General features: G+C 44.1%; 1 protein-coding gene across 2 annotated transcripts in view; it reads left to right on the forward strand.

Moving 5' to 3' along the window:
• LOC144680646 (regulating synaptic membrane exocytosis protein 1-like) overlaps nt 1-13,956 on the forward strand; it is a 424,723-nt gene that overhangs the window by 317,712 nt on the left and 93,055 nt on the right. The window contains exon 2 of one of the 2 annotated variants that reach the window (XM_078541864.1): nt 9,022-9,099. The exons of the other annotated variant lie outside the window; for it this stretch is intronic. Coding sequence (XP_078397990.1) covers nt 9,022-9,099 — 78 coding nt within the window. The remainder of the gene's footprint in view (nt 1-9,021; nt 9,100-13,956) is intronic. 2 annotated transcript variants of the gene reach the window in all.

Raw genomic sequence — 13,956 nt, forward strand, 5'->3', positions numbered from 1 at the left:
GGTGATGAGGCCATCGCACTGTCCAGGTAAGGCAGACATGTTCGGGAGGCCCTCATACCCGCAAGATTCGTGGAGGGTGATGACGAGATGCAGTGAGAACAGTCCTGACATCCTCACCTTGCATTAGTGAACAGCAAAATACTGTGGATGCTGGAAATCTGAAACAAAAACAAAATAAATGCTGGAAAAACTCAGCAGGCCTGACAACATCTGTGGAGAGAAAGACAGAGTTAATGTTTCGAGTCCAATACGATTTGTTTTTGTTGCATTAGTGAACATCTGTGTGGCTGATGGCAGTGCAGATACCCTCAGTGCTTAGGATCATGTCTTGGAGACGCAGGGGAGGCCCTAATCGTCGCTAGATTTCAGGAGGATAATGACGACATGCAGTGAGGACACTCCATAGACCTTCACATAGACTCTTTGAATGTCTGACTCCTGTCTGGCTGAGGGAAGCTCGATTGCGCTCTGTGATCAGGGGTATATCATGCAGATGCAGCCGTGAAACTTTAAATGCACCTAATCCTTTGTTAGCCTTCAGCACCTGAGCCCTTCAGGAGCACGGTGTCACTGGTCACAGATGCTGAAAAGATGGGGGGGGCCAGCTCCACCTTAAAGGTACTGAGAGCACACAGAGAGAATGATGGAACACTGTGACACCTGCCCGCTACATTCTGGCAGCAATGACAAGCATCATCGAGGTGCAGGCATCAGTAATGTGTCCAGGGAGTGTGAGGCCGGACCATCTCTTTGGCCTGAAGGTTACACACTGCACAGTGAAGAGGCCCAGGACTGAGACACCTGCCTTTATCTTGTGCAGGAACCAAGGTTTCACATTTGAGTGACACGAACACTCCTCATCAGAACAAGGAACCACAGGCAAGGAGACTTTCTTGGGAGTTTACTTACAATAGTGAACATTATGTACAAGTGATTAACACCCGTGCCCAGACTGTGCAACTAATTCTTCTTAACCTTCCTATCCCTGCCGCTATGTCTTGGTGCTCCCCCAACATCCACAGCGGAGGCGGAGGCAGCCAGCTGATTACCACTGTCTGTGATGAGCTTTGCTGGTGCCCTCTGGAGGGCTGAGACCTGGAGGCCCCGGCCTGCTTTCGGGGTCCTGCTGTGTGGCAGTGGCATCCTCCTCAACCTGTGGAGCTGGAGCTGTTGGGATCACAGGAAGTGGGGAATCGGATGGGCCGGACACTCCTAGAGTCACCTGGGTGGATGGCCCCAGGGTGACCATCTGCTGATTCTCCACCCTATGGGTGCCCGAGGGCCCCTGGCTAACTCCTTGAGGAGAAGGGGAAGCTAGAGTGAGATCAAGCTGACTCATACCTCTCTCGTGTTGACACTGTTGGAGGTCAACTATGGCGTCAATGATGGGGTTCAGCCCGTGCAGGACTGATGTCCTGGACCAAGGTGTCCATGGCGGCCGCCATCCTACCAGTGTTGACCTCGGTGCATTGGCATGCCGGCGCTATCACCTCAGACTAAAGGCAGACAGATTCCTCCATCGTGCCTTGCAATCTGAGGATGCAGTGGACATCTCTTCCTGATTATCCTGAGCTTGTGTTTGCAGCTCCAGCAACTGAGGTATGACCGAGTCCAGAGGCTCCTCATCTAACTCGGACTCAGCAGATTTATGGCCTCCAGCAGTCCTCCAAGTGCCGGAAATCTGGGAGACCCTGCCACCTCCTGCTGTAGATCAAGACAGTGCGATGTGCTCGCCAGATTGTGACCCTGAGGCTACTCTAGAACTAGGTCCCACCAAGGTGTGTGTCTCTATGCTGGTGGAAGGTATGGGTGAGCGCTGTGATGGGACTTCAATTATGGTGTCATCAGATTCTTCTTCCAAGGTGTCTTCGGGGCTTGAGTTGAAGTCCTGAGTCGTGGTCCCCCTCGGCTGCTTCGCAGATGTGCCTGCAAAAGCAGGGAGAGATAATTAGTGCATGGCAGGGGAATGCAGATCAGGACACATCACTCACAACATGGTTGTCTGATGGATGTCACACTGCTGGATCCTCACTTGGTTGAGAACTGCCGACCTCACCGTCAGCACAGGACAGGTCCAGATCCTCACCGGCCAGCTGGATGACTCTATTTTCAACGTCTGTGAGGAACTCTATGTCAGGCATTCCTCCACCAGTGTGTGACCTCTCCCTTTTGTTGTGTGCCAGCTTGCCTTGCATGAAGACAGATGGAGAGAATGTAAGCAGAATGCCTGCCAGGCCAGACGAGAAGGATGCCTGGCATGTTTGTGGGTGCTGAATGGTGCCATGGAGGGGATGAGGACATGATCTGCAGGACAGATGAGGGTGTGTGTGAGACAGTGAATGGTGATGTTGCTTGAACTGGCAGTGAGTGAGAGATCCCTGTGGAGTGTGATGGGTTTATGAGTGTGTGAGTTGAGAGTGATGAGAAGATTGACTTACCCTGGTGGAACGGAGAAGATCATTGATCCTCTTTTGGCACTGCCTGGCTGTCTTCTTATGCAAGGCTTTGGCGCTGACCACCGCTTCCTGTGCTGGATTTGTCACCTTGCTTGCTGCTCTTCGCCCAGAGTGGGTTTGGAGGACTTCACGGCGGGCCTCCACTGCATCCAGTAGGTGCCTGAGGAAGGCATCGCTAAATCTGGGGACAGCATGTTTCATCCCTTTGGCAGCCATAACTTTGCAGCAGCTTCCAATCCCTTAGAGCTAGCTCTGTGCAGGGGTGCCCCTTAAATATGGCGCTCTGATTACTGAAGGCCTGAGGTGATGGTGGGGCGTGCGAATCAGAGGCCGCCCCACCAGCGAACCGGCATGTTTCCTGGGAATGCATTATCAATGAGGCGGAATGCAGTGGGAAGTGGATGAAACAGCGTGAAAACCCGCCATTGTGGCCGGAGGGTAAAACATCCTTTTTCCTGCCCACTACTGCACGTTGTGTAAATCTAGGCTGATGCCGCCCCAAGTCACCCGCATCCAACTCCGAAAATACTTTACTCCTAATCTTACGTTTTCCTGGTAGTCACAAAGCCAAAGCCATACCTTGCTTCCCCTTGGACAACGAGATAACCCGAGTCCACAATTCCACTTCATTTTTTCACTCCTAATACAGTTCAGACTCTGAAATAACTGGTAGATAATCAAAGCATCGGGTCTCAGCCAGTTCACACTAGAGGCTGCAGTGAGCATTACTTTTGTAAATAGAGAGACAAAAATCCCTTATTCAGCTTCCAGCCTCCACAGAATGATATGACTTCTCTGCTACCATGTTAATTCAGTGAACATGGATCTGGCCAAGGAAGAAGCTGAAGCTAGTCTGTCTTCAACAGAGGTTTATTCGCAAAACCCAGTATAAGTGCAGACTACTTATCCCTTTCACACAGCTTTTCCCCCACACAGGTTGTTATATTGGTTGTTATATAAGTGCCCCTTAATCTTTCCCCAGTTAGTATCAGCTGCTTTAATCACACCTAGCGCAGGCACTCAATTGTCAAAACATTAACAGGCTCCTCCCCTCCATCCCCATTCTTTCTATCCTCGGGAGGTGTCAGCTGTGGCTCAGTTCATAGCACCCTCGCCTTTGAATCAGAGGGTTGTGGGTTCATGTCCCACTCCTGGAAACTAAGAACTGTGATTGTACTCAAAAGAGTTGCAATCTGTGACTGTTGATAACTCGAAAGAGTTTCTTTCTATCCTCCCCGATTGTAATGAACTTGATGCACTGGACAGGTTTCTTACCTGAAACAGATAACCTTAATACAGAGCTCTTTCAGAAGCTACATACTTGAAACAGGTCCATAATCAGAAATCTCCACCCCTCACGCTCATTCGTCCAAATAATCACAAGACCCCCCCTAAAATCAGTAGGAATGGTCACACCTTCAATCACTACATTTCCTCCCCCTTTAGTTTTTTTTTACATTTCCTATTTAAACTCATGAATCTCTGAAATTCCGTACTAGTGAAGACAGTGTCGTTATCCAAAACAATGATTTCCGGTAGGCCATGTCGGCCAAAACATTGGTGCAGCTTTTCAATAGTTGTGCTCAATGTCAGTGATCTAACTTCATCACATCCATCCACTTAGAATGCACATCTATGATCAATAAAAACATGGTACCTAAAAATGGACCTACATAATCCCATGGATGCAGTGGAGCTGAAACAGGCACCTTCTGTTGTTGCTGACACTGGAGACAGTGCTTGACCATGTTTTCAATGTCACTGTCAATGCCTGGCCACCAGACATAGATGAAGATGCTTACGTGAACCTTCGATATGCCTGGTTGTGCACTGAAGCTCTGTCAAGCATGGTTCTCTTCCCTGCGAAGGGACGACGAATCTTGATCCCCACAACAAGATTCCATCTTGACAAATTAACTCTGTTTCTCGGGCATGGAATGGTCTCATCTCTTCAGACACTGGTGAATTCGAACACCCTTGCAATACAAGGTCTCAGACTTTTGACAAAATTGGATCCCTGTTTGTCCAATTCCTTATTTGCTTCGTGCACACAGGCAAGGAGTCCAAGAAATTCAGTACAAGCACAAGTTCTTCTTGTGGCACTGGAGCATGTACAATGCTATCTGGTGATGGGAGACGACTGAGTGCATCCGCATTTGCAATATGCAAGACAGGATGGTGGATTAAGGTATACTCATACATAGATAATATCAATGCCCAACGTTGAATTCTTGCTGAGGCTATGGGCAGAATGGCTTTATCCTTACCAACAGCTAGAGCTGGACAGCATCTAGAGGGTATGTAACCGTCAACACACACAAGGGCCTGTATCAATATATGTGCCTACCCTTTGGTGTATCATCTGCATGTGCGATTTTCCAAAGGACCGTGGAAAGCCTATTGCAAGGACTTCCCCGGGTAGTTGTGTACCTGGATGATGTCTTGACCACAGAGTCATCGGAAGCCAAACATCTGGCCAGTCTAGAAGAGGTTTTAAGAAGATTTTTGGAAGCTGGTGTATGATTGAAGAAAGAGAAGTGTACTTTCCAAGTGCCAGAAATCACTTGCTTGGGTCACCGAGTGGATGCCACAAGAAGAAATTGTGCTTGTACTGAATTTCTTGGACTCCTCGCCTCTGTGTGCGAAGCAAATAAGGAATTGGACAAACAGGGGTCCAATTTTGTCAAAACTCCGAGACCTGGTATTGCAAGGGTGGTCAAATTCACCAGTGTCCGAAGAGATGAGACCATTCCTTGCCCGAAAAACAGAGTTAAGTTGTCAAGATGGAATCTTGTTGTGGGGATCAAGATTCATCGTCCCTTCGCAGGGAAGAGAACCATGCTTGGCAGAGCTTCAGTGCACAACCAGGCACATCCATTAATGGTTTATGGCCCGACACTATGCTGAAATGTTGTCCATGCAGATACTGATGGAATTTCTTCACTCCAAATATCACTGATAAACCTTCCTTTTCAAGTTGTGAATAACCCTTCTCGGCTGCACAGAGGGTTCTGGAGACATTGCTGATTGGCCCTTCAGAACTATCTTCCACCCTGTGTGACAACACAGCTCCCACGTCATAAGGAGGTGCATCACAGGTTAATATTAATTCTTTTGATGGGTCATAATGTACCAGTAAACATGATGAGTGTAATAGCTTCTTAACTTTCACAAAGGCTTCTTGTAAATTCCATGACCATTTTCAATAGTAAGCGTAAAGGGGCTAACACTGTTGACATGTTTGACAAGAAGCAACTATATAATAAGTTATGCCCAAAAAAGACTTGTTCAGTGACACTGGTAGGAGAGGCGCCTCTTTGATTTGCCCTGACTTTCTCCTCTACTGGATGCAACCCCATGGCGTCCACTCGGTGACCCAAGCAAGTGATTTCTGGCACTTGGAAAGTACACTTCTCTTTCTTCAATCATACACCAGCTTCCAAAATCTTCTTAAAACCTCTTCTAGGCTGGCCAAATGTTCGGCTTCCGGTGACCCTGTGGTCAAGACATCATCCAGGTACATTACCACCCGGGGAAGTCCTTGCAATAGGCTTTCCACGGTCCTTTGGAAAATCGCACATACAGATGATACACCAAAGGGTAGGCGCATATATTGATACAGGCCCTTGTGCGTGTTGATGGTTACATACCCTCTAGATGCTGTCCAGCTCTAGCTGTTGGTATGCATGGCTCATGTCCAGTTTGGTATAGGATTTGCTTCCAGCTAGTTTTACATACAAATCTTCTATCCTCAAGATAGTTAAGCTGCCTTGTTCACAATTAATTTGTAGTACTCAAATGCTAATAGTTTGACCAGGTTTCATCACAGGGACGATGGGGGCTGCCCATTCCGAAACTTGGACTGGCTGGATGATGCCTAGCTTCTCTAAGTGGCACAGTTCTGCATCACCTTCTCCTTTGTGGCATAAGGCACAGGTCTAGCCTTAAAAAATTTGGGTGTCGCCTCCAAATCGACATGTATTTTTGCTTGCAAGCCTTTTATCTTTCCCAATTCATCACAAAATACACGGTCGTGTTTCCTTAGCAGTTCAGCAACTCCTCCTGTTCTCACTTGAAATATTTCAGACCAGCTGAGCTTAATTTTTTGTAACCAGTCTCGTCCCAGAAGACTTGGTCCTTTGCCTGTCACTATGATCATTGGAAGCTGGGCTGACTGTTGCCTTTAGGACACAGATACTGTGGCGATGCCTTTTACCTGTATTGACCCTCCATTGTATGTCTTCAGTTGAGCTGTGATTTGCTCCAGATTCAGTGGCTCAGTACCTTCGTTTAGATATTTAAATGTGTGTTCTCCCACCACTGTGGCTGAGGCTCGTGTGTCAACCCCTATGGCTAGAGGCCTCCCATTCACTCGATGGGTGACAGTTATTGGTTCAGTTTTTACTGCTTTGACATTGTACAGGGAATAGATATCAGCATCGGCAGCTTCTGGTTCTGTTATATTGTGCACTTCAGTCATCTTGGTCTGCTGCCTTATGGACTGTCTTGATTTCGCCCTGCATTGCTTTATTACATGTGCTTTTTGTGGCATTCTGCCTCCTTTAAATCTGCAGGTTTCTGGTACATGGTTACCCCGACACCTGCAGCAGATTAATTTCTGAATCACTGCTGAAATGCTTCCACTAGGCCTTTTCATTTCTCACACAGCAGAGACTGTCTCCTGTTTTGCAGCTGTCTCTCTGGTTTTCGCGGCATGCCTGGCAGTAGGCTCTGGCTCCAACTGAAGAACAGCGCCATGTTGCACACTCTGTAAATCCTGCGAGTCTCTTGCAGCACTTTGCATTGATAGCACTATTTCCGTGGCACATTTCAAATCGATGTTAACTTCTGTGAGTAAACGACGCTGAATGGCATCATCATGAACTCCACAAACTAATCGGTCCCGCAATATGTCATTGAATGTGTCTCTGAAGTTGCAGTGCTCAGTCAACTGTTTGAACTTCGCTATGTAAGTTGCCAGATGTAATGAACTTGATGTACCAAACAGGTTTCTTACCTGAAACAGATAACTTTATTTACAGAACTCTTTTAGAAGCTATGTGTTTGAAACAGGTCCATGACTAGGAAAGGTCTACCCCCAGGATTACCCACACTTAGAGCTCATTCGTCTGAACAGTCACGTGACCTCCTAAAGGCAGTAGGAAAGGTTATACCTTTGATCACTACACCGATACATTGGGTAAAGGCAAACTAACTAGATTCCTGGCTTCAATCCAGGATCTCTGCTGAGTAGTCAATCCAGCAAAAGGAAGGAAATGCAAAGCTGTTGAATGCTGGGGAGTCTGTCAGCTTGGGAGTCACAAAATGAAAATACAGAATAGGGAAGCCACACAGCTGATCTTCCCTTAAAACTTCTGATTCTCCCTTGTCCTCGTATAAGTGCTTCTGAACTAAATTGAGTTGTTCCTGTTGTTGGGTGAGGTCACAGCCATGCTTCACTGTTGTGCTCCCTATAGCCAAGGGGCCTACATTCAATATTCCAGCACTTCAAACCACTTCAAAAAGCTCATGTTTGTTGGACCGTATGAATCAGTGACCTCACTCATTTAAACTCATTTCTCTACTTGATCATACTTAGGTCTGAATATTTTGCTTTTTCATGGATGTTTTATTGAAAATTTCAAAAGGCCCAATTAACTGGTTAAGATATCTGCAGAGTTGAAACAGACTCTTTACCTCTAGATGGTCTGTGGTGCCAGGATTCAATAAATGTCAGCAGTAACAGCTGCACCCTACAGCAACTTCCTTATTTCCCTGTTTTCTCCTGCATTTCAAAACACTCTCAATTCATTCAGAGATGACAGTAACACATTCATTTTTAATTGTTATTTACAGGCCAAAATTAGTGGTGTTGAAGATTGTTCATTTAATTTATTTTTAAAAAAGATAATTAGAATCTTGATAAAATTGGAGAAAGCTGAAATTATAAATTGGCCCTTTACAATCATTTTTTGTCTTTTCTCCTTTATACCTTTCAAACTGACAGTTGTTTGTGTGCAGCAGTCTGTAATTGTCTGTGTCTGTACCCCTTAGACTTGTGTTGTATCTGTTTATTTCATGTGCTGTTTGAGGTCTGTAGGGCACTAGTGTGCAACAAATGAGCCTTCAACCGCAAGCAGGGTATCCTGATTTAAAAGAAGAAAATTCAAAGTCCTTGTATTCTAATGGTGGTTCTAAGATCCAATGGTGCATTATATGAAACCTGAACCCAAAACAATATTTGCATTTGGATATAGTTGTAAATATCTTGCTATGTACACTGTGCATTCTGTTGCATGTAGTATTTTTTAATTGTTCTTTGTTGCATTTTGGAGTGCATTAGATTAATTTCCTCAAATGAAATTAAGCTATTAGTCTAGAAAACAATCCTGTCCTTATGTAGCAGATATGTCATAAATTAAATTGAGCATAGAAACTACAATTTGAATTAAAGCTAGGCAGCACAAGGGATAATTTTTCTTTGGCCCAATGCAACGAATGCAGTATATCCTGTATCAAGAGATAACATGGGCTAAAATAATAATACAACGTATGACTTTTATAGCTTGCCCCAGTGGAACGAATTGCCAACAAACTCGTCGAAGAGACTCAGCAAGATGTATTCCTCTCCAGATCTGGATCAGTATGTTGTGTTTTATCCATTCTTCATTTTACAAACTTATATTCATTAAACTATTGTGCAAACAATATATAAGAAACTTAAAAGCAAACAACTGAAATATAATTAATCTTGTTACTGATTGAATTATTTATTTAATTATTTATTTAACTATTTGTTCTGCTATTTGTTTAACACGAAGCCTTCAAGTGAAGCATTAATTTTGACCTATTTAGTTGATAAATTATTGGTGTAAATTATTAACATATTGGCATTAAAGTCACTGTGTGATTTGTTATTCTGATTGTAGATATATTCAATATTTACAGATTGTTTAGTCATCCACTCATTTTCATTTCAGTAGAATGGCACATATTGTATATTTTAATGGGTCTTACATGATTCTACATGACCAGTTATTGCTGGGCTCTTGCTGTGCATCTATGAACTTCCAGGATCTGAACAAGGCTTTCTCAGAGATAAAAGCAAAGAACTGTGGATGCTGGAAATCCAAAACAAAAACAAAAACAAAAATACCTGGAAAAACTCAGCAGGTCTGGCAGCATCGGTGGAGAGGAGCACAGTTGACGTTTCGAGTCCGCATGACTCTTCAACAGAGTGTTCTGTTGAAGAGTCATGTGGACTCGAAACCTCAACTGTGCTCCTCTCCACCGATGCTGCCAGACCTGCTGAGTTTTTCCAGGTACTTTTGTTTTCGTTTTTGTTAAGGCTTTCTCAGAATTGACTAGAATACAATAACCGGACTTAACTAATGGAAAACAAAACTTGATGAATCCACTTATGAGCTCTGTTGTTAGTGCTACATATTGGTGAAGATGTGTGGAGAAAACATGTCAAAATTTAATTAGGCTGTTATAATGAGAGGACCAGGTAAACTGTATTACCTGACTCATGATTAGTTAGAAGACTACACTTTGGAAGAAGTCTTTAGGCTAAGGTGTAATCGAATTTGGTAATGTTGTTCCAAACTCCTGAACAGTATAGGCACAGGAGAAAAGAATATTTGAAGTTTACTTCTACAATAAATAATGTAAAGGAAAATGATAAAGAGAACAAATGGGAAAAAAGATAAAATTCAAGCTGAAGTTTTAAAACATCATATTGAAAAGCATATTGTTTGCTAATATTATGACATTATTCCTGACATGAGTAACTTTATAACTATAATATTAACTGAGATTAACTGCTTCAATGTATAAATTAAAGTGTTTTAAAACAAAGGATTTCCCCTTTCGGGCAGGAATTGGAAATCAGGCCATTTTCTGCCATCATAATCCCGCCTCCTGAGTGGTTGTGCACATGCACAGCTTTTTCATGCTACAGAGTTGTGGCAGGCTGGAGTCAGGACTGCCATCTCCCGAAGCAGGGCAGAAGTGGAAACTGAAGTGGACAGATGCAAGGCAGCCTGATTAGAAGACCCGCTTCTGTTTGCTGGGACATTGGCCCAATTCTGTAGATGTACGTAACCCTAACCCTAATCCTCACACACTCTAGCACCTTCACCCCCCCTATACCCCCTCCATATGGCCCAAGCCATCCATATCCCCTATGCTCCTTCATCCCCTCATCTTCTTCATGCCAATTCACTCATCTCCATACACCTCACCATTTCCACTCGCCCAATATCCACTCTGTACAGAACTCTTGACACCTATAAGAACATAGGAAAGTTTTTGAGATGCTTATAAAACTGTCCAGATAAAGAAATTGTCATTCAAAAACCACTTCAAAAATCCTTTATCCTAATAAGTAGTCATAAAACTGTCAAGATAACAAACTCCCAGTCCCCTTGATAACTGTTTCAACATCCCCTGCTGAAATGAATCAACTTGTGAGGTTTGCGCCGCATCCAGACATTCAAAATGGGATTCCATTGCATAACTCTATCAACAAAACCTCCAGTGATGAATGCATTAAAGCTTTTGAAATCAAGTTTTAAAGCAGCGGATCAGATATCTGAGCTGTGATGCAATGAAATGATTAAATCACAGTCAAATCTGAATATCACTATCATTCCATGCAGAAGAGCACTTTATCCATTGGATGAAGCACTCTAATGCATCCAAACTCTCTTCCACTTTCACAATGCTGGTCAATTTAATAGTCACTTATGTTTTAAGAACAAATCCCCATCATCAATCACTGCATTAAAAATATATTTAACTTATACAGCATTACATTATTTTTATGTGGAGTTTTCAAAACCTTTTGAACTTAGCTATCAAAAGGCTCCTGACTCCATGCTAAGGATCCCTGATGGTTCATGACACCTCTGAGCTGGCGTGAACCATGTTGCCTTCAGAAGCCGACCTGACTTCATCACAATTGTTAGGAGTCTAAAGTGCCCACTTCCGCAATGCAGCTGGTAAGATTGGGACTGTTGTGTTCGGACTCATGACCCTCCCCATTTCCCAAGCCCTTTAACAGTGCCATTGATGGGAGTATGAGGTGGTGGATGGAGTGCGGAGCAAGTGGGCTGTTTTGTTGTGGATGGTGTTGAGCTTTTTGAGCGTTGTTGGAGCAGCGCTCATTCAAGCAAGTGGAGACTAACATATGCTGAACTGGAGGCAACCATTATTGAACTAACTTTATATACACCTCACCAACAGAGAGGGCAATATAGCAAAATGCTCAGACCTTGCAATACTACACTCCCTCCCCGCTTTAAAAAAAAAGCTTATACGTTAAAACATACAATAGTAGCTGTACATAAGTTCCCAGAATAAAAATGACTAAACCAACATTTACAATACCAGAAACTTGGATTGGATTCTTGTTTTTCTACTGTAAACACAAACAAAACACATATGTAATTAATACTACCAGGGTAATTTACATGTAAAAAAGGTTTTCCTTAACACTGGTATGTGTTTAACAAAAGTATTATCATTTGATAAGTAATGAAAAATACAACTTTTTTCTTCTTCCTTCTTATGTACATTCAATTAACCTATCCAGCTTCTCTCTCTTTCTGTCTGGATATCTCCTTCCATTTCCATTAGCTTGACTCTGCTCTCTCAACATCTCTGACCGTCAAATCTGAACTTTGACTTTGATCACCATCTCCACTTAATGACAGGGACTGTGACATTATTGATTTGTCTTAATCAAAGACCCTGGCTCACTTTGCTCTATCAGTGGATTCTCTGAGACCAGCAAACTTTCAGTTATTTTGTGACGTTCACTTTGGGCTGTAGGAAGAACTTGGACTGTAGGAGGTTTCTTATACTCTCCCTTTGTCAGATTTCCTCTTTCAAGCAAATGACCTACATCACAATGACAGAGTCTCCCTCCGGTCTTCAATAGATATGTGAATGCACCGCATCTCTTTATAACAACTCCAATCACATGCTTCTCTTTACCACCTCAGTGACTTTTCACCATGACCTTTTGAGCAGCATGCCTGGTGTATCATAGCTCACCTTTGTTTTGTCTTGCTTTTCTCCTACTTTGCTATTTATGAAAGGCTTAAGTAAACTAAACCTTGTCCTAAGAGCATGTTTAAACAATAACTCGTAAGGCGAGCAACCTGTTGTAAACTGTGGGGTCATTCTGTAAGAGAACAGAAAATTGTCTAGCCTGTGTTGAAGAGAAACTTGGAAATTACTGTTTAGCTGTCACCCAGCAAATACTTCTGCAAAGGCCTCTAAACAACCTGTACACTTCTTTCTGCAGCACCATTTGATGCTGTATGATATGGTAGTATTAGGGTTTGTTTGACTCCATTCTTACACAATAATATTTCAAACACATCTGATGTAACATGTGGACCATTGTCTGGCACCTCTGGCAACTCATGAATTGCAAATCAAGTTCTCAAAACATGAATAGTTTTGGCACTTCAAAATACAATGCTAATGCTAAAATCATTGATGGATATACATCAAATATTTAAAGTCGTCTTCACTGGATTCTATATTGGAAATAAGACTATGGGCGAAATTGTCCCGGATTTACACTAAGTGCATTAACAGACAGGGAAAATGATGTTTTACCTTCCGGCCACAATGGCGGCTTTTCACGCTGTATTGTCCACTTCCCGCCTCATTAATTATGCAGCCACAGGAAACACGCCGTCTCGCTGGCGGGCAGCCTCTGAATAGCCCGCCACGCTGTTATCACACCGTTTCGTCACTCCGGGTGTACACAGTTCTCAATGCTTGCAGCCCAGGACTGCTCCAGTGAAGACATGGCCCTGAAAGCCAAGAAGAGTTCAGTGACCCGTCACTGGAATGGCTTTTGGAGGCCCGCCGTGATGCCCTCCGTCCTCCACTCTGGCCACAGGAGATCCAGCAATCGCACCATTCTGGCTTGGGAGGCAGTGGCAGTGGTGATCAGTGCCAACACTGCACAGAAGAGGTTGGCCATCCAGTGCAGAACGAGGATGAATGATGTCATCCGTGCCATTAGGGTAAGGCAACTATCTCATCACTCTCAACTCACAAGGCCATCACACATTCACTGGTATCTCAGCCATTGCCTGCTCAAAGGACATCACCACCCACCCTCTCACACAGAATAGTTCTCATCCTGCAGCCTCTTCCCTTGCCTGAGGCCTTGTCTCCCCTTCCCCAAACAAGCCCTGACCCAGCAGCCATTGAAAAGCCACCCCCAACTTACGGATGGTCTGGTAGGTAGAGACCTGGCTGTGAGCCTCCCGAAAAGTGATGTGGTGGTGCCTGCGAAGCCCGGCGCTGATGACTGTGCCCAAAACAAGGTAGACAAACAACTCTTGAAGTCCCGAGCGAAGTGCAGCTCACCTGGTGCACGTCGCTTATGTACAGTTGTGAAACACATTGGCGTGATTGCCAGGATGGTCCACTGGAGGGGGCGATGATTCCGCCGAACTGGGTTTATAAT

Source organism: Cetorhinus maximus, chromosome 5 (assembly GCF_964194155.1).
Source record: "Cetorhinus maximus chromosome 5, sCetMax3.hap1.1, whole genome shotgun sequence".
In the NCBI taxonomy this organism is placed as follows: Eukaryota; Metazoa; Chordata; class Chondrichthyes; order Lamniformes; family Cetorhinidae; genus Cetorhinus; species Cetorhinus maximus.